This window comes from Pithys albifrons, chromosome 4 (genome assembly GCF_047495875.1).
Source record: "Pithys albifrons albifrons isolate INPA30051 chromosome 4, PitAlb_v1, whole genome shotgun sequence".
NCBI classification, from domain to species: Eukaryota; Metazoa; Chordata; class Aves; order Passeriformes; family Thamnophilidae; genus Pithys; species Pithys albifrons.
The window spans coordinates 25,594,539-25,619,295 of record NC_092461.1 but is presented as its reverse complement, the minus strand read 5'-3'; the positions used below and the strand labels follow the sequence as shown (position 1 = coordinate 25,619,295).

Here is a 24,757-nt window from a genome sequence, read left to right as displayed (position 1 = left end):
CTGAGGACAGCTGGTCCATACAGAAGGGATCACCAGCACTGAAATGGGAAAGAGGGAAATTCACATGAATGATGCAATTTTCCAAAAAGAAATTTCATAGCATTTACAGGAATTACATGGGAACTTTTGGGAAAAATTGTTTTGACAGGAACAATGTGCTTGCTTTTTTTGTTTCCTTTACCTTTGAGAGGACTGATAGTTTTGGTTTTGTCTTCTATTAGTTTATAGAAAAGTGAACTAAAGGAGTCTTTGGGCACTGAATTAATCACAGATTTCCCAGAAATTTTTTTTTATTCAATATTTTTTAATAAAGAAAACTGTGATACCCAAAGTTAAGTAGGCAGCATTTCCACCTTAGAGGAGTTCAGGGAAATAATGACCTTTCTTTGATTATAAAAGCAATTTATGACTTGTTTTAGGTGTCTTATTTATTAACTAGACACCTGAATGAAGTACTGCCTGTTCAGAGGCATCCTACTGCTGTATGTCACATTTGTGTATAGATGGATGACCTGTGAATTATCAGTTTGTTTTACTGTTTGTTCCCTCGAGTATATAGGTACTTTAAATGCCTCGCTATTATTATCATCTACAATGAAAACACGTAATTACTGGCTAATAAAACAGAAGGACCTGTGTTCATCTGTGTGGGGGTTTGTATGTATCTGTATAATTTTCTTTTTTGGTACTCTTTGGCCTGAATAACAGCAGTTGGTAGTGTTTCTTTTAAGAAAGTGGGAAGTGGTTGCGATCGCATAAACATTTTATTCTAGAATTGTGGCTCCACATATCATGAAATACATGGAAAGCATTAGCTGGTTAATTATTCCCCATAATTCTCCAGCATATCTCTGTCTAGACTGTAACACATGCAGTATCACTCCTGCCAGGGTTACATTTTGCCTGACCTTGTGGCAGACATACATTGTAATTACTAAATGGGGGCTAATTTATGTAAACAAATGTTGGTTTTTCATAGCATGAGCCCTATCATTATGTTTTATTGCTAGTGGGTATGTTACGTAGTCAGCCATTTTTCCAGAGCTTGGGTAGATCATTGCTGTAAACTATTTTTATACTATAAACTCAAAAGATTTAGAGGTTACAAAGTAAAAGTTTATCATAATTCCCAGATATGATTTTTGTTTCCTCTCCTACAAATACATGAGAGCTTTAATTGATTTAATTGCTTTAGCAAAATAAATATATTTCACTTTGTAGGAGGGTACTCCAGTTACTTTTCAGTTAGTACATGGAGAGTTTGGGGAATGCAAATGCAAAGCATGTCTTGTATTATCAGATGTAATAGGTAAAAATATATTCAGGAACTGGAATGTATTTAATACTTTGATAACTGTCCTGTCCTGACCTTCATCTATCAAAAACCTTTGAGGTAACTGCATACAATAAAATAATTGACTACCATTGCTGCTTATAATCCAAACTAACCTAATGGCTCCCATTCTTAAATCGCGTGCAGGAATGTGTTATGAGAGTAACAATGAGACCATTCACAAGTTTTATTCTCAATTTTGAATAGTACTAATAAGAAAATTTCTTTCTCTCTTTCTTATTTATTGTTCTTATATAAGGAAAGAAAGGAGACTGATCATGTTTACAGTGACATCTGAATAGCTGGAGTCTTCATTGGTGCAGACATGCAGCAGTGTTGGAAATGTGACTCTTGGCAGGCATCTAAGCTTATTCATTCCTTTCCTGCTTAATCATTTCACATTTACTCCTCTCTGTTGGAGGTCTGTCCTTGTGCTGTTTGTTTTCTGAAGTTCCTGTGTTCGGTAAGAAACAAACGATTAACCTATTTTACCAATAATAAACATTTATTTATGCTCAAAATCTGCAGTGAGAAACAGAATGGTTTCCAGCAAATCCAGTTTGGAGTTTGCTCTGCTCTTTTCGTAGTTACTCTGAAATTAATTTAATGGCCTCAGCACAACTCCTCCTACTGCCTCACTCAAAGTACTGCTGCTGCCACTCCTTGATACCTGGGCAGGAAGCAGGAATGGTGCTGGCAGTAGAACTGGAAGGTAACTTGCAGCACTGGGTGGGTGTACCTGCAGCAGGTTCACATCAGCACATTCAGCCAGCAGCACAGACTATTTCATTTGGGATGAACCTCCTGTGGGCCTGGACTGTACATTTCAAATGTTACTCTCAGTTGTAGTGGCATACTGTCCGCTTCAGCTTTGGTTGTTAACCATACCTGCCTAGGCTTTGATCATTCCTCCAGACAGCAGCACCAGTCATGGCAGTCACACATTCTATGGATTTGGAATCCTTTGTGGAGCTGTTTCAGAGCAGAAGGGTGGGCACTGAAGTAAAAACAAAACAAAACAAAAAGCACCTAAAAAACCCCATCACGACAACAAAAAAACCAACAATCAACTTGGGAACAAACAATCCTGCTGTACTGGAAGGCTGGAAAAGATGGCAGAACCACTCACATGGGTAAACAGAAATCCTCCTGAAGTTCAAAAAGAGACCACTGAGTAGAAAGCAGAACAAAGGAATGTGTAAAGCTGCATTTGGGGATAAAAGGAGGAAGATCAAAGACCAGCTGAAGCTAACTAGGGACATGAAAGGTCATAGCAGGGGACTTTACAGGCATATGTATCCTTAAAGGAGATGGAATTTGAGGGGAATATAAGAGCGCTACTGCATAGGGAAGACAAATTCATGATGGACAAAAGAGAAAAGACTGAAGAACTCAACACCAGTTGTGCCACAGTCTTATCAGACAAACCCTGCTCCCAGACTCCTGTACATTTCAGCATGTTTTAAGGACAAAGAGAAGCCAGCCATGGGCAAGCAACAGGATAAAGACTATCTGAAGAACTTACATGTATTCAGATCCATGACCCTGGATGGAATTTACTCAAGAGTACTGCAAGAAAACCTGAATGATACAGTTGTGAGGGATCTATCATGCTCGTCTTTTGAGGAGGAGACTTAGAACTAGAGAAAGGCTAACAATTTTTCTGTCTTTAAGGAGAACAAAAAGGGCAGTCTGTAGATCACCTTTACCTCAAGCCCTGGAAAAACCACGGAGTGTGGCTTCTTAGAATCCATTTCCAAACATACAAATAAGGAACAGTTAGCACAGGTTCACCAGTGGCAAATCATGTTTAATGAGTGTCATTGCCTTCTGTGATAAAGTGTTTGGCCATGTGGATAGAGTACCAATGCAGTCTATTATTCCTTAGCTGTTTTATCAGTGTAGGCTGAAGACCCTCTGCCTGAGCAGCATCCCTTTTGAAAAGGAAATGGGGTTATAGAGGACACCAAACCAAATATAAGGCAACATTATGTTCTCATCATGCATGTGGCAGACCGGGGTACATCTGTGATCAGCAGGTCTGTGGAAGATTTTCTCCCTTTACTCAGTACTGATATGACTACCTTTGCAATACAGTGTCCAGCTTTGGGCCCCACCCCAGTTCAATAATAACTCTCAGAAACTGGAGAGGATGCAAGAAGGAACTCACAAATTTCAACTTGGAAGGTTCAATTGTGCATTACACTTTCTCAGGAAGGTAGTGCAACTCTGGAACACAGAGGTGGTGGACTGCCCATCCTTTGATGTCTTCAGGGCTCCAACAGAACCATTGCCCTTGGCTGGTGTTGCTGATAGTCCTTTCTTAGGCAGCAGACTGACTGCAGATGATTTTCCACATGTTTCTTTCAACCAGCATTTCTGAGAGTACGTGAGTGACTCCAGAGTTTCAAGTCAAGCCTGTGGAAAACTAGGAATAAAGCAGTTGCAAGCTCTGAGACAAAACCTGGAACAGAACAAAATTCCCTTACCTCCTTCTTTCCCATCTCAGGGCCGTTATTCCTCTTCCCTTGCACTGGCCAATAGAAAACAACCCGTTCTACACAGCAATTGTCACATCCATCCCGTGCAGTGGGTGCCACGTGGGCCTGTATGGGTGAAAAGGGACACCATAGACAACATATCATGAGCATTCTGTAAAAGAGGATTATATTGCAGTTAAGAGGCAACTTAATTTAGGTATAATTTAAGTTTTCAGTACTTAACTGTCTAACCACACTGTGCATTTTGTAACTCATAGTGATTTACTGATTAGCAGTTGCAAGTATGATTGCTTTCAATGTCAGCCAAAGAAATAGAGAAAGATTTGTATTTGAAAATATTTTTTTTCAATTACGGCAGTGTAGGTTAATAAGTGTTAATTTGGATTCTTTTGGTTTCTGTTAGGACTAATTGTAAATCATAGAGTAGTTCATTAAACAAATCAATAGATAAGTGGTATTTTGTTGGGATTTAAAATTGAAATGTGTAGTTACAACATTGGACATGTGTAATTAGGTGTTTACTTAAACAGACAATTTCAGAATTGCAGTTGCAATCTGCTTTACATAATTCTTTCCATCAAGTTGAAATTGCAATCAGAAAAAAGTGTTGACCATGACATGTACAATGTATAAGTGCCATTTGCAAGTCTGTAAATTCAGTGAAATCCCCCCAAAATTGCAATCAAACTTTAAATTTCTATACAAAATATTAATATTACAATTTCTGAGGAAATGGAGATAGGGGAGACCTAGAGGATTTTTTATTAATTAATTCACTTAACTAATACAACTTTGGGACATTTAGGTTTTATTTTTCTATCTCATTGATACTTCCATATTTTTCTGAAGTTCTCTGAACTTCTATACTAGAATATTTTCAGAACTCCCTGCTGTTTGTTTGATTTCACCGTTGGTTTAAATAAAGGAAGATGGTTGGGCTTAATCTTTAAAGTAGTTTGAAAGTTTGTGCTTGCTACTGCTGTTCTTTCTGGTGTTAACAGCAGTGATCAACTTCTCTGACACTGCAGTTTTTTTGGCTGTCATGCTTCGTTCAGTTAACAGGGTGGATTTATAAATCAAGTTTACAACCTAATAGGCTGCCTGAATCTTCCAGGGCATGTTATAGTGCCACACTTCAAGTAGAGTTTGGGTTATAAATGTGTAAATTCAAGACCTAAGTGGTCTAAAGGACATTTATTTGGGAAAAGAGGGCAGGAGGCGTACTGATAGTCATGACATGATTACTGTCTGGTGGAGTGTCATTTTACCAGAGCCACCTGTTAAGGAAGGGGAAAAAAGTCCTTGAGTATTTGCTATTGGCATATTTATTTCAGCAAGGTTTGTCAATGGAAATCAACTAAGAACTGGGAAGTAAGTGCTGAGCTTCCTAAAATTGTATTAAATAATTTGCAGTCTTTATACCTAACACGAGAAATTCTAGTATAATTCGGGGAGTTGTGTTTGCACTGTTCTGGAGTTTTTGAATAACTGACAATTAACTGAAAATGGTAAAATAATAATTACAAAATTAGAATGTTTATTCATAAAAGAATATAAAAAACACCTTTATAAGCTCTAATTATCTTTTTGCTAATTGTTCTGATTAGCCCATGAAGCATACAAAGGATGAAACTTTTCTCAGGTATAACATCACTGCAGTCAAAGCATGTTTTAGAGGTGTGTTGGGCACATGGGGTGTGTCGTAAATCAGGCCATGTGGCATCAAGTCTGATGGTGCTGAGTATCTCTTGGACAGAGAATGCTTATCTGTGAGCTAAAGAGTGAAAATAACTGCTGAAATCCCTCAGTGTAGGAACAATTATCTAGAGACTTGAGGCTGGAGGCTGCCACAGCATCAGTAACTTTGTGCTCAAAACCAGCTCTTAACTTTTCCTGGTTGCTCAGTTCACATAATTTCCCTCCCACTCTTTGGTTTTGTTTGGGTTTTTTTTCTGTTGGTCAGTCCTGGGTTTCTAGAACACAAAGACACTGTTTCTTGGCACAAGAAATAGTAAACCCCCTCTATAAGGTGAGACTTGATGGAAATAGGATGCATAAAGGTGATGATGAGATAAAGAACACAATGATAATGATTCTGCAGAAACCTTTACTCAATCAGATACACACAGCTCCTGCAAAGTAGGTTTTTTGGAAGAGAGGAAAGGTTGAGGGTGAGGTGCCTCTTCTTCACTGCATACAAGTGTTTTGGTGCAATTTATAGGAAGACTCAGGATGAGGCACATACACTAACATGCTAAATGCATATCTTTGCAGATGGGAGGGTAAATATACCTGAAGCATAGTAGTACATTTCATGGCCAAGGAAATGACAAAGTAGAGAGTGCTACTCATACAAGAGTTTCATGAGCATCTGAAGGCACCAATGGGAAATTTGGCATTTAGTTTAACAGGAATGAGGGAATTGACTCAAAGGATATGTGTTAAAATTAAATGGAAAAATTTAAGCAATTACTGTGGCACACAAGAGAGCCAGACACCAAAACAGGGCAGTGTAGGGTTTTGGAAGGGGTTTGTTCTGGCAGAAGATCCAAATTGTCAAACACCATCCCTGGGGTATGAGCCAAAGAGGTAGAGAGCATTGAGAGCAGTGCAAGCAGCAGAGAGTGTTTGTTCATCTTTATATGGCATGGACCAGGTGAGGATAGGTAAGGCTGTGGTAGAGTGATGCCCTTCTGTGTTTGCAGGTCATTTCAAGCAGCAGTGGTGCCCAATGATTAGGCTGAAGGGCACCCTAGAGGGACAGCTCTTGCATCATCTCTCAGTATGCACATCAAGCCATTTGGGAATATGATAATGTGACATAATCCGAGGTAGGACACACACTCTGGCAATTTCAGGTTAACTGTCATGAAAAAGTAGGATTCCTTATGATGAAGGCACATTGAGACAAAGCATAAGAATTGCAATTTATTACGCATCATATTATATTTTTTTTACAATAAGGCAATTTATGATCGTAAGATTTTTTTACAGGTGTTTAGCTCAAAAAATCTTTACAGCTGTCAGATGCTATTATTGGAAAGCTTCATAGATACCTTGATGTTTTTAAGGAAGTTAAAACATAAAAATAAGAAAATTGGGGGTAGAGATTGTTCTAGAAATGATAAAACACAATTTCACAGTATGATATAACGAATTACATGACTAGAAAGAAATAATATAAGCAAATAATAAATGAATTTTGAGATGACTAACTGAAAATTTTGAAGGAATTGTGAGTAATACAGAGCATGTGGCTAACAACAGTGAAAGAAAAGGTAGAACAAATACACTAGTGAGCAGGAACAGGGAGAAATGACATATAAGGCAGCATTCCTAAAGATTTCTAGATTTGGAGAGAGACTCCAGCCAGAGTAATGTCCATAGCTGTCAATTCACTGAGGGATATCACAATACACACAACTGAAAAGCATTTGCCTTCTACTTTTCTTTGCTGTGCTGTAACTTAATTTGTTTCAGTCAGAGTAGAGTTTCATACACTCTGATATTCTAATGAATGTTCTGCTTTGTCACTTCTTATCCTCTGCATTAATATTTCTAAGTAGCTGATCAGAAAGAGGTGAGCCTTATAATCTAATGAACTGATTGGTGTTGTAATTAATTGTGATCATCTGATTAGTCAACAACCAAAGCTGATTTACCCTCCTTTCTTCTCAAGGCACTTCACTGATAATGGTTTTTCAAGACTGCAAAATAGGTGCAGAAAGGCTCTTGAAGCTCAGATGTCGCAAGGAGATTGCTTTGTAGGTTAAGGGAATCATCTTATTTGAGCAATCACCATCCTAGTTGTTTGTTCTTCCAGGCTGATAGGATTGCTTATAACTTTTTTCTTTCTGGATCCTAATCTGTATTCATAGATTTTCAAAGTGGTAACTTTGCTACATATAACTATTTACATTGTTTATGGTTTGATTTTTGTGATTATCTTTTTCACTGAACTCCAAAGCAAAAGAACTGTATAACTTTCCAATACTTTGGTTTTTAAGACCTGGGAAGAAGTGCATTACTAATAGTGCTTTTAGATGTTTCAAACTTAAGGGTAGATGCAAACAGAAATTGTGAACTTCAGAGCCTACTAAAGTATATGAAAGGAATACGCAATATGTTGAAATACTTGCGCTAAAACTTTCTTAGTGGCAACAGCATCATATCACAAATCAGCACATGAAATGGAAAAGTGAAAATCAGAGCATAGAAAGTAGAGTCTTATGTCAAAATGGAAGCCAAAATGCATCTGTAGTGCCATTATTTGTTTTCATATTTATGTAACTAGTCACATCTGATTTGTCATCTAGCCTGAGTAGAATGGTTGTCTAACACACAGTGAGAAACTGAAGTGACTGTGTCATGATATCCCACCCCAGGGTTTAAACACGTTTTCCCCCATACAGATGTTCTCCTGAGTTAATCTGTCTAAAATAAACTTATTTTTCTTTTTCTTCTTTTTTCTTTTTTTCAAGATGTAGCTTTCATTTTTGCCTAGGCATGCTCTCAAATCTGTATATCATCAAACTAGGAGATCTCATTTTAGCTTGCCACCATTTCAAAGTGTCTGTTTATTTGGAAATGTAATGTAAAATTACTGGGTTTATACCTGAATCACAGATTTGTCTTCTTGCACCATGTTTTGGAAGGACTGTGACAGTTGTGGCCCGGGGCTTTTTCCTGCACAGGCTTGGTTGTTCTCAACTGAATTTGTGTGACTAACACTTAGGGAGACCCTTCAAGCATATGGCCAGTTGGTCTATTTAGCAGGTGGACTTTTTTCATATAACGGGATATTCACTGAATATTTAACCTGCCTCTTTTTCCTCAGAAACAAACTGACTTCTTACTGTTCCATTTGTACATATGAGCCACAGAGGAGACCCAAGGAATAACACTGCAAGACAGGGACCTACAATTTCCTAATTAAAGCACTTCTTTCTTTTATAATGGACAGTTAAGCGAATTTATGGACTGCAGTTGAGGCTCACTGGATTCAAAGACTGTCAAATGACTGAGAAAGTTTTAATGCAGATATTGGGCTTCGAATCACTTTCTTTTTTGCTTCCGTGGGGTAGAATCATATTCTTTGAGCAAAGACTTCTGAGCATGCTGCAGACCCGGTTCTAAGTGCCTTAATAAAATGCAACACAGGATGGTTCTGGAGAGTACAAACTCTCAGGGCTTCTTTGGTTTATGATTGAGAGAGGGGAGAAAGATGCACAAACTAGTGCTTTAAGAAAGAAGGTTATTTAACAAATAAACGTCAAGATGCATAATCAAAATCTGTTTCTGTGGGTTTGGGTGGTGGTGTGTGGGGTTTTTTCTGGTTCCAGAACCTACACGTGTGAAACTTTTTCACAGGTGTTTGTTTGTTTGGGAGTTTTACTAAATAAGCAAACTGGTCTATTTGTAAAAGCATCGTGCTTTTATTTTTCATTAACTGTTAATTTTATGTGATGGTCTGATCCTTTTCTATTACTCTAGAGACAAGTATTTCTTCTCTAGCTAGGACATTCCTGCTAGTACTAAACAATTTCAGGTAAAACCTGAAAGGAGATCAGGAATGCATTTTGGCTCCGTGTTGGATTCTGCAGTTACACTTTTATCATAATCAACTCAGGCGTTCAAACTATTTCTGAGTGTACAGAAAAGAGGCTTGCATGTGTCCCTGAAAAGCACTTGCGCTGCACTGGGATTAAGTCAAGGGGAAAGAACTGTCAAAACTAAGAGGTTTTGTTTTCATTTGTTAGTACCCATTGTTCTTAAGTTAAAAAAAGGTCAAATACATCAAAGGGTTGTAAGAAATTTCACACACTGTGTGAAGTTGGCTAAATTCCTTTTCCAAGTTTCAGGTATGAATAAAAAGCTTTTTCCCTAGCTTTGTGTATGTTGCAATTTTGACTGAAGTAGACTGATTTTTCCTTACAACTTAATGTTATATTAGAGAAATAACATTCAAAGAATTTTATAAAGGGATCTCAGCAGTGTAAGACATGGAGATAAATACGCTCAGAATAATCTTAAACACTTAGAAAATTACTGCCTTTTACAAATAGTATATTTTTTGATGCTTACTCTGAACTGTAAAACATTTTGCCTGGTCCTTTTCAGTTGTTCTTAAGAACGCAGTTGTAATGCCAAGTTTCTTCTAAGAATGTAGCCTAGAAAAAATTCAGGAGGGGTTATTTTCATTCTTATGGAAGTATTTTTGCTAGTGCAGCTCATGCAGCTCAGAGACTTCCCATAGGCTTAAACAGGAAAAATACAGGCTTCCTCTATCAGTGGAGGAGAAAAGTCGCCATAGAAATTATTAACAAATAATCTGAATTTTAATACTTTAGAAATTGCTTGAATGATTAATGTAGAGGAAAGCAATTATGAACATCAAAACAGACCAATTTATAAGCATTTGGAGAAAACAATCAGATAAATAATAGGTAGAATGAGGTTAATTGAAAACCACTTATGTCTGATCAATGTTTTTTGTTATGAATAACAAGCTGAACAGGAAAATGAAGAAAGAGGGACTGCTTTCCAGTGGTATCTGATTGCAGTATTTTTGAGTTCTCAGCATACCCAGAGTGGATAACCAGGAGGATGGAGTTAGCCCAGCAACACTTCCTTGGGGCAGAGGTGTTTCTCTGAGTGCTGGCATGGGCAGGTGGTGCCTCCAATTAGCAGCCTCAGTGCCATTCTTCTCCACGGGTTTGTCCTGTTGCTCTCTGGTCCACACAGCATTGAGAACTGCAGTGTCCTCTGGCCAGCGGTCCTGCAGGACAGAAGTGCCTGAGCCAATGCTGGTATTTCATGCTGGTTCATCAACAGCTAATGCTGTTGTATTTACATTCTTCCGGTCTTATAAAGCTCCATTTAGCAGTGTTGCCATTCTATATGGAGAAAAATGTCTCGACATCGACAAATTCAGACTATTCCCATTGTGACCTTCAGGGTGTGCCCCACAGCAGCATCTTCCCAAGGGCACAGTATTTCAGCTCTTACTGAATGAACCGGTAGTGCATCCAAAACAGTATATGCATAAACAGCTGAGCATTAATGAGTGCAGTGATTTTTATGGAGCCAAATACTACATGTCAGAGAATTTAAATATCAAATCAGAAATTTGCTGCAGGTGGGATTTTTTATACCATAATTGAAAACATTTCCAGAATACTCTATGTGTAATTCCGTGTATTGTAATTAAATAGAATTGCACTTCAAATGAAAACACAGCCAAATGGGAGAGGGAGAGTTAGAATTATTTTTTTTTCTTTCAGGTGATGCTATGGTTGATTATACCATGAGCCCTTACCAAAATTATTTATGCCATAAAATTTGGAGTGGTTTTGGGTCTGAGTTTTTTTTAGGGAGACAATTTCTTTTAAGATGTTTAGTGCAGTTCATGTTTTTTTCCACCACATATCTCTTCTAAAACATCAAAATAGCCAAAAATTATGTTAGGAGTCAATTGCTTCACAGATCACACAGAGTTGTCATTAAAAGCAGTGCCTTTAGCCTTAGGACTGGACATACAGAAGCACAGCAGTACAAGGCACTTGTTGAGTGCTTGACTTGGTGGGCTAATTAGTCTGATGTTCTGAAAATGGGAAGTACGGCTGAATAATCAAAGCTAAATCACGTTGTCATGGCATTTGATAGAAAGGTTGATAACCAAGACTGTATCCACATTGGGCTGTCAGATGTTTGTCTAATTGCAAAGTATTCTCTTAAAGTGAAATTAATATATAAGAGGGAAAGATCTGGGGTAAAATTCCTTGCTGATATAAAATGGTCTTGCCTTTTTAATTACAGTTGAGCTATTGTAATTAATAAGAGACAATTTGTCCCAAAACCTGTGTTATTCTTAATCCACATGCATGCAGGATTGGTAAATTATTACTCCTCTGAAAACCAGCTCATAGGAAGAGAAGGCTATAACTGGTGCTAAGAATATTTAGCCAGATGAAATCTTGCTGATCTTGGTAATACTACATTGAACTGTCCTTCAAATTATGAAAAATTAAGGGGAGATCTGTGGCAGTGACTGAAAAATCTACTTTATTATTAGTTCCAAATGATAAGCTGATTTTGTAGTTACTAAAAGCCTAACCTGTAGAAAGTCTTTATAATGAAGAGTGAACCATCTTAATGTTTTCTTCCTTTTTATCTCACTGTTGTTTAAATTTCTGTTTTGTCTGAAAAATAGTTACTCTTATCAGCCAGTTTAGTTTTCGGGAGTAAGGGATGAAGTCTTAGTGTACAAATAATGATTAAAATAATTAGAATTTGTCTAAAAGTTATAGTAGTAACCAGAACTACTACAGCTGACCTATTTATGGTATGTTCAAAGGCTGCACTGAATGCTTACAGACAAGCCAATGTGAATCAAGGTCTACTCCAGTACAAAAAGCCCTTAAAGTTGTATAGTTGTGAAGAGACTGCTGATGACTGTGAGCACACTTGATGGATACATGCATGGAGCTTGTTGCTCCATTTTGCTGTCTGTGTTGCTATTAGACCCTTACAGCAAAGATGCTGAATGCTTATAGAAATAGCTGGAAGCACACAGTGAAAGCAGTGGCTTTTATGTGATCATCTGTTGCATTGCAGCCCAGCTGAGGGGATTATCAGCACTGCACCCTGTGATGAGACTGGGGATGCCAGCCTGCCACTGATACAAGACTCTGTGTCAGTGAAGGAGAAAGGCTAAGTCAGTCAGACAGAAACAAAAACAGGCAGCATATAAAAGAGCACACGTAGCAGAGGCCAGTATCAGGATTGGGGTTTGGGATACTATCCTTCCTGTATCTGTCCTTTCTTGTATCACATCAATTCATAGCAAATATGTTACATATACTAGATATTAAACATGCTTTCTCTTATCGCAGGACTTTGAGGAAGACACATCTGAATTTCACCTTTGCTTAGTGCAGATTATTTGTTCTCAGCAGTTATCCTACATGACTGCAGTGAGATCTGCAGACCTGTAGCTGCTAAAGGAAGGGTCATACTACTTGGTGTGACCTGAGCATGCTCACGGGGGGCAGGTGCAGATCCCTTAATTCTGTCTTGGATATGATGGGTAAAACTGCCACCAGGAGTAATGTCAGCAGCTTGCTAAATATTTCGATATCCAGAGGTCATGTCTCAGCACACTGGCTCTCTGGATGATCTTTCCATGGAAATCAATGTCCTTCCCCTGCATGGGGCAGATAGAACCATACAGATACTGCCCTGAACCTCACACAGTTTGTATGAGAGTATGAAAAATGACCTAAAGGAGAAAGAAACTACTTGTGATCATCCATCTTCCCCTACTCAAAGCTTAGTAGTTATATTGAATAACTAGTGCAAGTGCCAGGGTGGACAGAAATCAGGTATGTGTTGCACAGTGCATTCTTTATAGCACACACTTCATGTCCCTAGACCATTGGATTGACAGTCCTTAGGTATGTGTAGAGGATCATGCCTTCCTTTAGTTACCAGGTGATAACATGATAGTTGTCACACCTTCCCACAAAACTGAAGTTGGATTATTTTAGTTCTCTTCCCATTCCTACATAATTAGCAAAATTGGTCTGCCATTTGTTCAGAAAATAGCAGTTTGTTGAGCCATGGGTCTGAGTTCTTGCTATGACCATCTGTTCTTGGTGTTCCTCTCTTGACAAAAAGCTATTTATATTAACTGGGTTTATGTTCGCTGGGTCTTAGTGGACCCTTCTGACTGAGGACTGTTCTTCAGCATTCTGTATTCTTGGTATTCATGCATGACTGGATTCCATTTGAAATAAATTCTACTGGTTTATGGTAGTCTGAAAGACTCTTTGCCCTGTTAGATTCAAAATGACAGCCTATAGCTCACATACACCCTGGGAGTAGAGTTTACACAAAGGATCAGAATTTACAGGGTGATCAAGCTGGGCTGCATTTACGATGGAAAAGTACTTCTTTCCTGAAAACCTGTGCATTGTATCTCCACATCTCTTAAAACATTCAGAAAACACAGTTTCACCTGTTTGAAAAACTACACTGGAGAAATATGCACTTACTTAGTGGGACATTTTACCAATAGTAGATACTACTGATGCTCCAATTCGACATTTGCACAGTGACCTGTAAATTCACAAATGACAAATCATGTCTTACTCCTTGTCACACTGACATCTACAGCATGTTCCAGTTAACAATGAGAAATAAAACTGTGATGGCAGCATGTTTTCTTTGGCAGCTCATGTAATCTGGAACTTGCTTCTCTTTTGCAAAACTGCATAGCCTGAACATGATGATATGAGAGACCTTCTGTGGAAGATCTCAGTTAACAGTGATTACTTCAATAGAGGTGACATGGGACTAGTTAGGTAATAGGATGATCAAGTGATTATTTCTGCCAAAGTGTTGATGCAAGGCTTGGATTTGTCTTTGGTTTTAAGCTATTTCCCATGTAAATAAATGTGCCGTGGAGGGCTGTAGTAGCTGAGTCAGTGCAGAAAGTAGACAGCAACTTCTGTAAGAAAAGCAGTCATGGGAATTCAGAATATCCACTTCTTGATTACAGAGGCAACTAGAGCATAATGGGAAGAATGATAAACAGAAGAACCGACCTCAACAGCTCCTCCACACAGAGCAGAGAAATGCATTGTCTGTGCAAGATGTGCCCCTGGTGTGTCTGTATTGCTTTGTATAAAGGCTTCATATTCTCTGTTTTGCTGGAAAGAATGAGGCAGACAGCTCCCAGGTCAGGGACTGTAAGGTTGCCTGCATTGCTGTCTTGGTGAGGAGATGTTTCTGGTGAACTTTGAGAGGAGCTGAGAGGCTGACAGTCTCTGCAGGTTCTGGACAGTCAAGGTGAGATGCATTTGGCCATGACAGAGCAAGGGAAACTCAGCTCAATGAGAATATCAGGGAGAACACATCTCCCTGTTTCTACTGGTGTCTAAGTCAGTCTATTTTGAAAATTTATACTCAGTATATGTAACTGCTGAAAATAAAGAAGTCTGGACACGTTATGTAAGTACAGACTGTTAGATCTATCTCTGTTTAAAAGGATTCAGTAATGTTTCAGCTTGGGGTGTTTTTATGGTGCAAAAAAGGTACTGTGCTGAGAACACTTCTCCAGCATCCTCCTATTGTAATCTGTGCAGTTATTCTTGTAGGGCTGGATACAAATCTGTTTATCATAGAACCATAGAATGGTTTGGCTTGCAAGAGACTTGGAAGATAATTTGATTTCAACCCCCTTGCCATGAACAGCAACATCTTCCACTAGACCAGGTTGCTCAAAGCCCCAGCCAGCCTGGCCTTGAACACTGCCAGGTATGGTGCATCCACAACTTCTTTGGGTAACCTGCTCCAGTGCCTCAACACCCTCTCTCATCAATATTTATCTACCTATCTGTGTCTTCCTAGAGGGTAAGAGAGCAGAATTTCAGATACAAGTCAAATAATCCCTCTTGTCCTCACTGTCCACCCCACAGTGGTCTTTTCCGATTCATGGTTCTGCTTTTCTTGCATGTTCTGCCCTTTCGGAATTTCAGTGGAGCTGTTGCCTTTAGTAAGGGGATAATTATGCAAAATACACTTTAGATGGAGTCCCCAGCCCTGCAAATACAGGGCACAGGCACCATTTGGGGAAAACCATGCTCTTTAATTTTACCTTCTTATTTCTGCCACACAAAGGGAAGTCAGAAGATTTCCATCACTTCAAAGGGAGAGAGTTTTGCCGGGTGATATTCTCCAGACCCCACATCCTAGATGACAAAAGAGGTGCTTTCACATGAACTAGATGAAAATCTCTCCCCTGCTGATCTTATAGCAGCAGAGATGGAGGGGAGTATGGAGTTCAAGGACCAGAGGAACTACACAACACAAAAAACAAATTTGTTTGCTAGAGATACAGGAATTTGTTCAAGTGCTCCTGGTCTGTCTGTTTTCTGTTCAGCTGTCTGCAGAGGTGAAGGGAACAGTATTAATTGGGTCAGTTTGTGGGGGGGAGAGCACAACTAATTAGGACTGTGTGGGGATAGGAGGAACATCCTGTATATTTAGGGAACAGAATCAATTAGGAATCTGCACTGGGGGAGCTGGGAGATGGTCCAGTTACAAAACTCTTTGGTGCTTTGGGGTAGTGGAAATACCTTTTTTTTTGTGTGTGTGTGTGTGTGTTGATAAGACGGCAGCACAGGATGAAGTAGGTAGACCAGAGAAAGAATTGAAAGGAAACTTTCTCTAAGTTTCTCCTACCTTTCTCCATCTGGAATTCCCCCCTTCCTACCTGTCCTTTTTCCGTTTTTACTGCAAGGCTGTTGAAAACGGCATAAGAGATAGAAAGTGCCTTGCCTTCTTCCCAAATCCAAGGGCAAATGTCCTCCATACATTGGCATTAAATTCATAGGACCGGGGTGTGTGCTCTTTTATGTTCTTTGTTCATATAAACTTCAGTAGTGGGGAAAGAGGAGCTACAGGTGAGCCACCTCAGCAGAGGGTTGTCTTCCTCTTCTGGAGGAGAGAGACTCTGTGAAAGGTTTTACTGTGCTTCTGAGATTTCTAATTCACCCATTTCCAAATCAAACCTGCCATGCAAATTTCAGTGCATTTTCTCTCAGGGAGACTTGGTGTTAGCAAATATAGGTTCTGTTTATATATGCTAATTCATACATATTTGTTTCTTTGTGTATAAATAATTTGAACTTTATGACACATTATGTTATGCAGTAAATTCTGTTTTAATTGAGTTTCTGTAAATGTGTTCAGAAGGCCCTCTGGCCCCTTCTAAGGAACACAAGTATTATAATATTACTATAATAATCTGAGGTCTTAAGCTTTGCAATGTAAAGCAACTTGGAACTATGTAAAGAGAAGAATGAGACAATAATGAGAAAAGGAAACACTCATGTACAATGAGATGCAAGAAACACCAGGTGTTTTATATTATGGTTTGATAATATTTTTCTCTCAGATTAAGAGCCCTAAGTACAGGGCTTTGCAATCCCTAAGAGGTATCTTTGGCAAAACCTCTAGACTTTTAAAACCCTGATTTATATGTAGATATGCACATTTTAAAAATGCTTTCTCAGTACTATAAAAGAAAGAAAGAAAGAAAGAAAGAAAGAAAGAAAGAAAGAAAGAAAGAAAGAAAGAAAGAAAGAAAGAAAGAAAGAAAGAAAGAAAGAAAGAAAGAAAGAAAGAAAGAAAGAAAGAAAGAAAGAAAGAAAGAAAGAAAGAAAAGAAAGAAAGAGAAAGAAAAGGGATGAGAAAAAAAAAGAATGAAAGATGATTAGCCCTTTGCCAAATGTTAATGGGCTGTGAGTCTTCCAGTGTAGGTGCATGTTGCTTGGCCACTCAGCCCTGTCCCGTGGAGGACCTGATGTCTTCCATTTGTTTCCCCCTGCATTACATTTCCTGAGCTCATTTGCAGCTGTCTCCATTATTCACAGCTCTGACCTGATGAAAGGAGGAAAGCAAAGCTGTGTTTTCTCTGTGTGTTACCTGTGGGAAGGCTGCAGGGTGGTGGGCAGGAGCTATGGAGATGTGACCCATGCTTTTCCTTGCAGGAATGTCAGCTCTGCTGGAGAGGAGGCCCGCAGGAGGATGAGGGAGTGTGATGGCCTGACAGATGCATTGCTGTACGTGATCCAGTCTGCTCTGGGGAGCAGTGAAATTGATAGTAAGGTTTGTCATCTTTGTCTTTTCAGCAACAAATTCAGGTGTTCAGGGTACATGGAGACTATAAAGTGACAAGTCTTTTGTGCTTTTTTTTAATGCATTGTGAGGGATGCCTTAGCAAAACATAATTTAGCCCATCTTTTCCTTTTTCCCCTGCTGATTTGTGTATTTTTGTGTGCTAAGCATTGTATTTGTGTCTACCTGTATAGTATGCACAGGCAAGCATGTCATCCTATCAAGTGAATAATTGAAGTAGAAAATATGATATTGGTTTAAGAAGAGCAAATATGTAATATTCCATGTAAAGTTCCTTACGTTGCTCTGCCAGTTTTACCTTAAAATTGATTTTAGGCACAGTTTTAAGTTGCCTTAAAATTGACTTTTTAGTAGTACAAAGCTAATAACAGTGAAGTATGCTTAGAAGGCAACAGGCCAAAAAAAACTGGCCAATTAATAGGCAGTTTTGCAGTAAAACAAACATTATTTCTTCTTTGAAGAGGATCAATGAATGCTTTCAATAACAGCTCTGTTAAGATGCCTCATTATGTCAACTTTACTTCTCTGAAAGTACTAGGATACGAACAAGCTTCTCCAAAGGTGAAAGATTCCACCTAATTAAAAAGACTCCAAGCATTTACAAGCTGCAGATTTGTAATGCATTAAAGTATTCCAGAGAAGAAGAAAAAGGCCAGTTTCTTTTGCTTTTAGTATGCGGTGCTAAATTAATTACAGTTGCTGCTCTTGGTCCATTTGCAAATCTCTGGGAATTGCAGGAGAGCAACCTTTTATACAGCAAGAGTTCAAAGCCCACTTGGTTTGTATTTCCCAATGATCCTTCAGGGAGTTCTCCATGGACCTCTGTGAGTTTATAGATCCGAGAGGGACACTCTCCAGAAGTCTCTGATCTCTAACCTGAATCAAGTAGGTGAAAATTACCTGTGAATTCAGGGGACAGAGAGAGGAATTAAGAGAGGTTTAGAGCATGTGGTGCTGGGCTACCAGTATGGCTTTGGAAAAAACACCCCAAAAATTCCAACAACCCATTAGTCTGTAATCTACTGAGGCATACAAGGACCCTTGAAAGTTCAAAGGTACAAGTGAAGAAGGAGTGAAGTCTGTCCAGCTGCACGGTTACAACCAGCTTTCTTGGCTTGTAGTTCACTTTGTGAAGGAGGTATTGGTTGCATTTGAGCCTTGGAAGTTTGCTTATCAGTTTTAGTTTGAGGTGAAATTGTCCTCCTGGTAGACTCAGCTTATGATTTCCACTAAATGACAATTTTAAATGAAAAAACTATTACTTGTAAAAAAAATGAAATTAAAGTTTAGAATCCTAATCAAAAAATGCAAAGCTTCAACTTAAGCATACTATGGGAAAAGTGAATAAAATTCACATATAAGCATGTTAAAACAAGTCAAAAAAGCAGCAAACTTTTTAAAATATTCATGGTCACTGTGATGTCTGCAAAGCTGTCAGCTATGAAAGGTGCAGTAAAATCACTTTCTATACACACACACACACACACATAAATATTTTTTACCTGTGTTTTATGTATTTGGCCAGAGATTTCAGTTTTTTCTGAATGAATTGTGAAATTTCATCTATTGTTAAAGAAACAGATGAATAAATAGCCCTGTGTAGATGAATCTGAAATAGATATTGTCTCTGGAACTCAGTGCCATCACAAAAAATATGTGCTGAATGCACACCTGGCAGAAGCTCATGCAGTATATGAAAGTAAACGAAGCCCCATCTGGTGGGTATGGCAGAATATGATAGAGCTGAAAGCCTCACAGTCATTCCATTCTGAGTTAATGGAGCAACAGAGCTGGGATGCAGTGACTCTACTGCTTTTTATCTCCATGAAGCATTAGAAACAGTTGAAATAAATGTAGATAGATAGAGAATGGCTTTTTTAACCATGCTTTCCCTGCCTCCAGAAAATTAAGCTCATATCCTTCTTATTAGGGATAATCAAAACCAAATTGAACCAACTAAATGAGTAGGTTTCAAGTCTAAACTGAACTTCTTTTAGGCTTGCAGAAATTGTGTTGAATTATAAGTGAATTTTCTTCCACTGGGTCTCATCCATTTATGGATTCCTGCTTGCATCTTCCAAAAAAGACACAACCTATTAGGGGGAAAAATGGATGAAAGGCAAAGACTGCACACAAGGTATCTGTCTGCAGCCTGACTAGAAGCGGTAAAAGCAGCAAGGCTCAGATTTCTGGGTTTGCTTCTGGGACTTCAGAACATCATCTGTTCATGCTACAAGGCTTCTGAAATGGAACTCGGATCCCATTTTACTGGTAGTTTACATAGAATTTATGCCAGAAGGGAAGGTTATTTCTGGTTCAAAAGTGCAAAACCAAACCCAGAACCTACTGCCGTTTTCTGTTTGTAGCATTTTCTATTCACTGAAGTGGGAGTTTCCTGACATTCTGAGTGTTCAGATTCTCTTGATCACTTTTTACTTAGCATCTGTTTCACGTGGGGCTCCACTGTGAAATTCAGAATGACAATAAAAGACTCCCAGAAAAAGATTGTCCAGGCTACTGATTTATTACCATAGAATTTTGTAGATATATTGAGCTGTGATTACCTGGGGAGCACTCAGAAATGTGCACATGAGAATTGTGCTGGGAAAATGTATGTGCAAAGATGGGTGAAATTCCTTCTCCTTTGTATGCAAAGTGAGCAAGGGAAGGATTTTAACTTTTTCCTGGTTTTCTTTTCTGTATTTTTCTTTTTGTCATATTTTTCAGACCGTTGAAAACTGTGTGTGCATTTTGAGGAACCTCTCATACAGGCTAGCTGCAGAAACATCTCAGGGACAGCAGATGGGAACAGATGAACTTGATGGATTACTCTGTGGTGATGCCAATGGAAAAGACACAGAGAGTTCAGGGTGCTGGGGGAAGAAGAAGAAGAAAAAGAAATCACAAGATCAGGTAATGAAAGTTACTTGCACCTGTGTTGTGAGTAGTTGAAGTGCCCATCGTTTAAAATATAAATAATTAATGCACTGTAATAGAAATAAAGTGCATGATGTATAATATACAAAACTGTTGCATTTGTTAATTAGCTGAGAGCTTAAAGTGGAATATGGCTCTGGAGTAATGAAATATGTTTGCCTAAGGAAGTTGTACATTACGTGGTGCACCTGGAAACTGTAGTCATGAGTGCACTGTGAATGCCATAAATACTGTATAATGCACTATTAAAGAAAGCTATTTATAATAAAAAGTGTAATCTGCGTATACTTTCCACTGTTTCTCCACAGAGCCATGTGTGCGGAGAAAGGCCTTGATGCAAGCAAACATCAGGCTTACATTTATATACTTAGTGCTTCAAAGTTGGTCTTGTACTGTGCCTCTGCATGTTGAGAGAAAACTGCACAGAACTGAATCAAGCAATATAACTGAATGTTAAAAAAGTATTCATATTTTGAAATACTAATATTTCTACCAAACCAAGATTGAAAAGTACAGTCTTGATAGTTTTCTCAAGTTGTTTGAGATGCTGTGGGTTATTATTCTGAGTGGGCTGGTTTTCAAGGTGTATTTATTTTCTTTTTTTTTCCCATGAAGAACTTAGAATTTGGGGAATGCTGAAAGTTACACTGCAGTGAAAGGCATTGCTGTATCAGTATACATACTAAATAGCAATGAAAATGGCTACTGATGTACAAGCTTTTTCAGATGGCCTGTGCTGGCAGTAGGTAGATTTCCATCTCTTCCTACACTTAGTCATTTTTTGCATTTTAGTTTATTCCTGTTTCAGATTGCTCAAAGAAAATATTTATTTGAGTAAGCAATTAGCTGGAATGGGTATTTTAATAAATGATGTAAACCAGGACTAAAAATATTTTGGTGTTCATAAAGCCAAATTACATTAATGTGGAAAAGTTATAGGAACATTAATAAGCTACAATTTAGTTACTGAAAAATGTAGGAGTCATGACTAGTAAGAGTTTAATTTCCCCACTCTTCCAGTTAAGCACTCCAGTCATCAGATAACTTGAATTTATTATGGCCTTTTGTTTGGATTCCTGTATTAGGCTGAGGTGAGATTAAAAATGCAAGAGCAAACTAATTTTACCCCATAAAGCAGTCATCATCCCTGTTACTGAATTAACAGTTCTCACACACTATGTTTGCAGTTATTCAAAGTGCAGGAACAAAAAATAGCATGTCTGGATCTGAGTGAGTCACACTGTGGCTTGCCTGGCTCTTTGATGCTCTGTTTATGAACACATGTGCACACACACTGTACAAAGACGTTTTTAAGTCTTCCTTTTGTATTTCCTCTGTGACTTTTGGATCTTAGATTCATGCTTTTAACTCTGTAGCACTCACTGCTTCAATGCTCCTTTCAGGCTTCTGTTTACTTTAAAAGTTTTCTGTAGAAGATCTTTCTCCTCCTCCAGGCCAAAGAACTAAGCTCTTTTGGCCAATATATTTACAATGTAAATGCTTCTGCCTGCTCTTAGATATCTGTTGCCTGTTTCTATCAGTGCTCATTATCAGCACAGAGCATGGTAAAGGTCTCTTCAGAGCTGTTTGTGTTTGCCTGATTGAAGACTTTTATAGTATTTTTGAAATACAAAGAGGAGTAAAACTATGCACATATTTTCAGGTGTATGATCACTAGGATTCTCTGTGGCGAGGACATCAATTTACTCTTCACAGAACTATTTTTGTGATGCACAGGACTGCTTTGCCTTACAAATATTAGAAATATTTTTCAAATTATATTTGCTTCTTGCCTGTCATTTTCTTTAAATCTGGACAGCCTACTTCATCTTGCCATAATACAAGTTCTCACATGTGGATATTACTCAGTTTAGGAATTTTAAGGGAGTCTTACGAGCCTTCTGCAAGTTATTTTCCCCCCATGAACCTTGGCTGTTGTTGACCATACCAAATGTTTTGAAATATATTATCAAGTTGTTATATTATCAAGTCAATTAGAATGCCACTAAAAGCAATAGTAGTGAGATCACCATGCCGGAAACATCTCTTCCAAGTTACCCTCAAAAGTGGAAAGAAAGAGCCATGTTTTTCAGGTAGCTGCTTTTATATTAATAGCAGAGAGCAACTCAAACTGTGGTAAAGTTAAATGAAACTTTTTGTCCGTTTATTTTGCAAAAATAAGGACACAAGTATATTCAGAAGCTTTTTGTTGTGGAAGCCACCTTGTCCAATTGTGTAAAAAAATATGTTCTTTCTGCTTCTTTGGCTCTGTCACTTTCTTGAGGTTTTTCAGGACCACCTGTAGATTCATACTACTGAAAAGTAGGAGTAACTGGAAACCCAGATAATTTTCTTCTTCTAGACTGTGTTGTAGGCAGGAATACTCTGTTTACTGTTTCTCTGTGTGTCAAGAAAAATCAGTATTCTTGAGTGTTTGTTGGGATTGGGGTTTTTTCCAGGCAAGAGTCTCTAACAACAGGATCATACTGATTTCCTCAGTGTAGTCAGAATTCACCCATCTAAACTACACTCATCAAAACTTTCTGGAGGAAGATTGTTTTCCCATATCCTTTCACCCTGCATTGTCTCCTTTTGTGCTGATGCTGCCCTAGGCACTGCATTAGTACCTGTATTTTTACAATAATCTCATCATTTTTCTTCAAGACTTCTAAATGTTTGCAGGTAATGCTTTTCATAATCTCTTCAATTCCAGTGCTTAAGCTGTTACCTGCTGCCTGTTCTGTCCCTCAGAACAGATCTTGTGCTCTCCTGAGGATGCTATTTTAGAACACTCCTTCCCTTAAGTGTCTCTGCAACAAAGCTTTTGTGCTCTGAAATATCTTCTAGTTCTGAAGATCATGCTCATGATGGACAGTGTTTTACACGTAAATAATGAAGAAATGCCTATAGAATCATCATAGGATGCAATGATTTACATGTGAAACACTGAAAGCGCAGCACACCACCATGGATTTGGAACCTGTGGAAGGGAACTTCAAAGAAATGAAAGACAAGAAAGATATTATAGTAATCAGTTACCCAGATGCCCATGAAGAGGGCACTGAGCTTCAGGCTGCTTTTAATAGTTCTTTCACAGTAGACAATACAAACTTAAATACCTGTCAGAAAAGTTCTTCACAAAGGTAAAACCAAATATTTCTTTGGGCTCATGATTGTTGTCACTTGTAGATACACAAAGTGGAGTTCAGGCCAGGATTAAAACTCCAGTCATTTACCTCTGTGATACCTTTAATATTTGAGATTTATCATTTCTGTCAGGCAAAGGACAGGGTACAGATGCATCTCTCAGTTGTGAGACCTCCGTATGGGAGAGTAGTATTTATAGGGTGGTCCCGTGGTGTAACAGAGAGCACTCCGGACTCTGAATCCCAAGGACCTGAGTTTGAGTCTCAGTGGGACCGTCCCCTGGCAGTTCAATGCCTCCCTGATCCCATCCCATCCCGTCAGATCTCGGATGCTCAGCAGGGTCAGCCCCGGTTAGTACCGGGTGCTGTGACAGTCCCGAGGACTTCCCTGTCACTGTCCAAGCTCGCTCAGCCGTGGCAGATGGACCTCAGGACTGAAACAGTGGGGCCAGTTCTGCACACGCTGTGCCTCACCTGAAAAATCCCCTGTGCAGGCTGGAAGGGCACACCCACGTGGGGAGAGCCCTTCCCAAGTTCTGGAAGTCTGGCCATACATACATTCAATCTGTGGTTGCTACATTTTATATTCCCAGAAAATATGGGTTGAGGGAATAGATATTGTTCCATTTTTGGCAGTGTGGGGGGTTTTTGAATAACAGAATTGCTGTTCCAGTCTTCCTCAGAAGATAAGGTTTACAAAGCAGCGTGGGGAAGAAAGTGTTCAGATTTTAGTGAATACAGTTCTAAAATTTTCCTATTACATTATTGCTATTACTTAGTTTCTCAAGTGTGTATTTTCCTGAACTCCTTTCATTTATGCATTTATGGGGTTGTCTTTAATTTTGGAGTAAAAGTGTCTAACTCTACTAATTGCAAAACTACTGTGAAAGGACAATAATAGGAGATACATCATTTTAGACAAAGGTCATTGATGAAGCTGCAGTACTTAAAAAAAATCCCTTGCACAGCTAGGGAGTGTGTTTGTTAAACCATGAAACAGGAGAAACTCCACATTAAAGTCACTTTTTTATTGTGTTTCTCCGTAATGCAAATAAAAGTTAATTTTTTTGTTTTATGATTTAGGAAACAATTATCCCAATTTTTCTAGGTTGTGTTTCACTCACATGTAAGTAACT

General features: G+C 38.6%; 1 protein-coding gene across 6 annotated transcripts in view; it reads left to right on the top strand.

Annotated features, from left to right (window-relative positions):
* CTNND2 (catenin delta 2) overlaps positions 1-24,757 on the top strand; it is a 636,240-nt gene that overhangs the window by 521,518 nt on the left and 89,965 nt on the right. For all 6 annotated transcript variants that reach the window (XM_071553703.1, XM_071553697.1, XM_071553698.1 and 3 more), the window contains 2 exons: positions 17,391-17,508; positions 20,266-20,451. In XM_071553703.1, the coding sequence (XP_071409804.1) occupies positions 17,391-17,508; positions 20,266-20,451 (304 nt within the window). The remainder of the gene's footprint in view (positions 1-17,390; positions 17,509-20,265; positions 20,452-24,757) is intronic.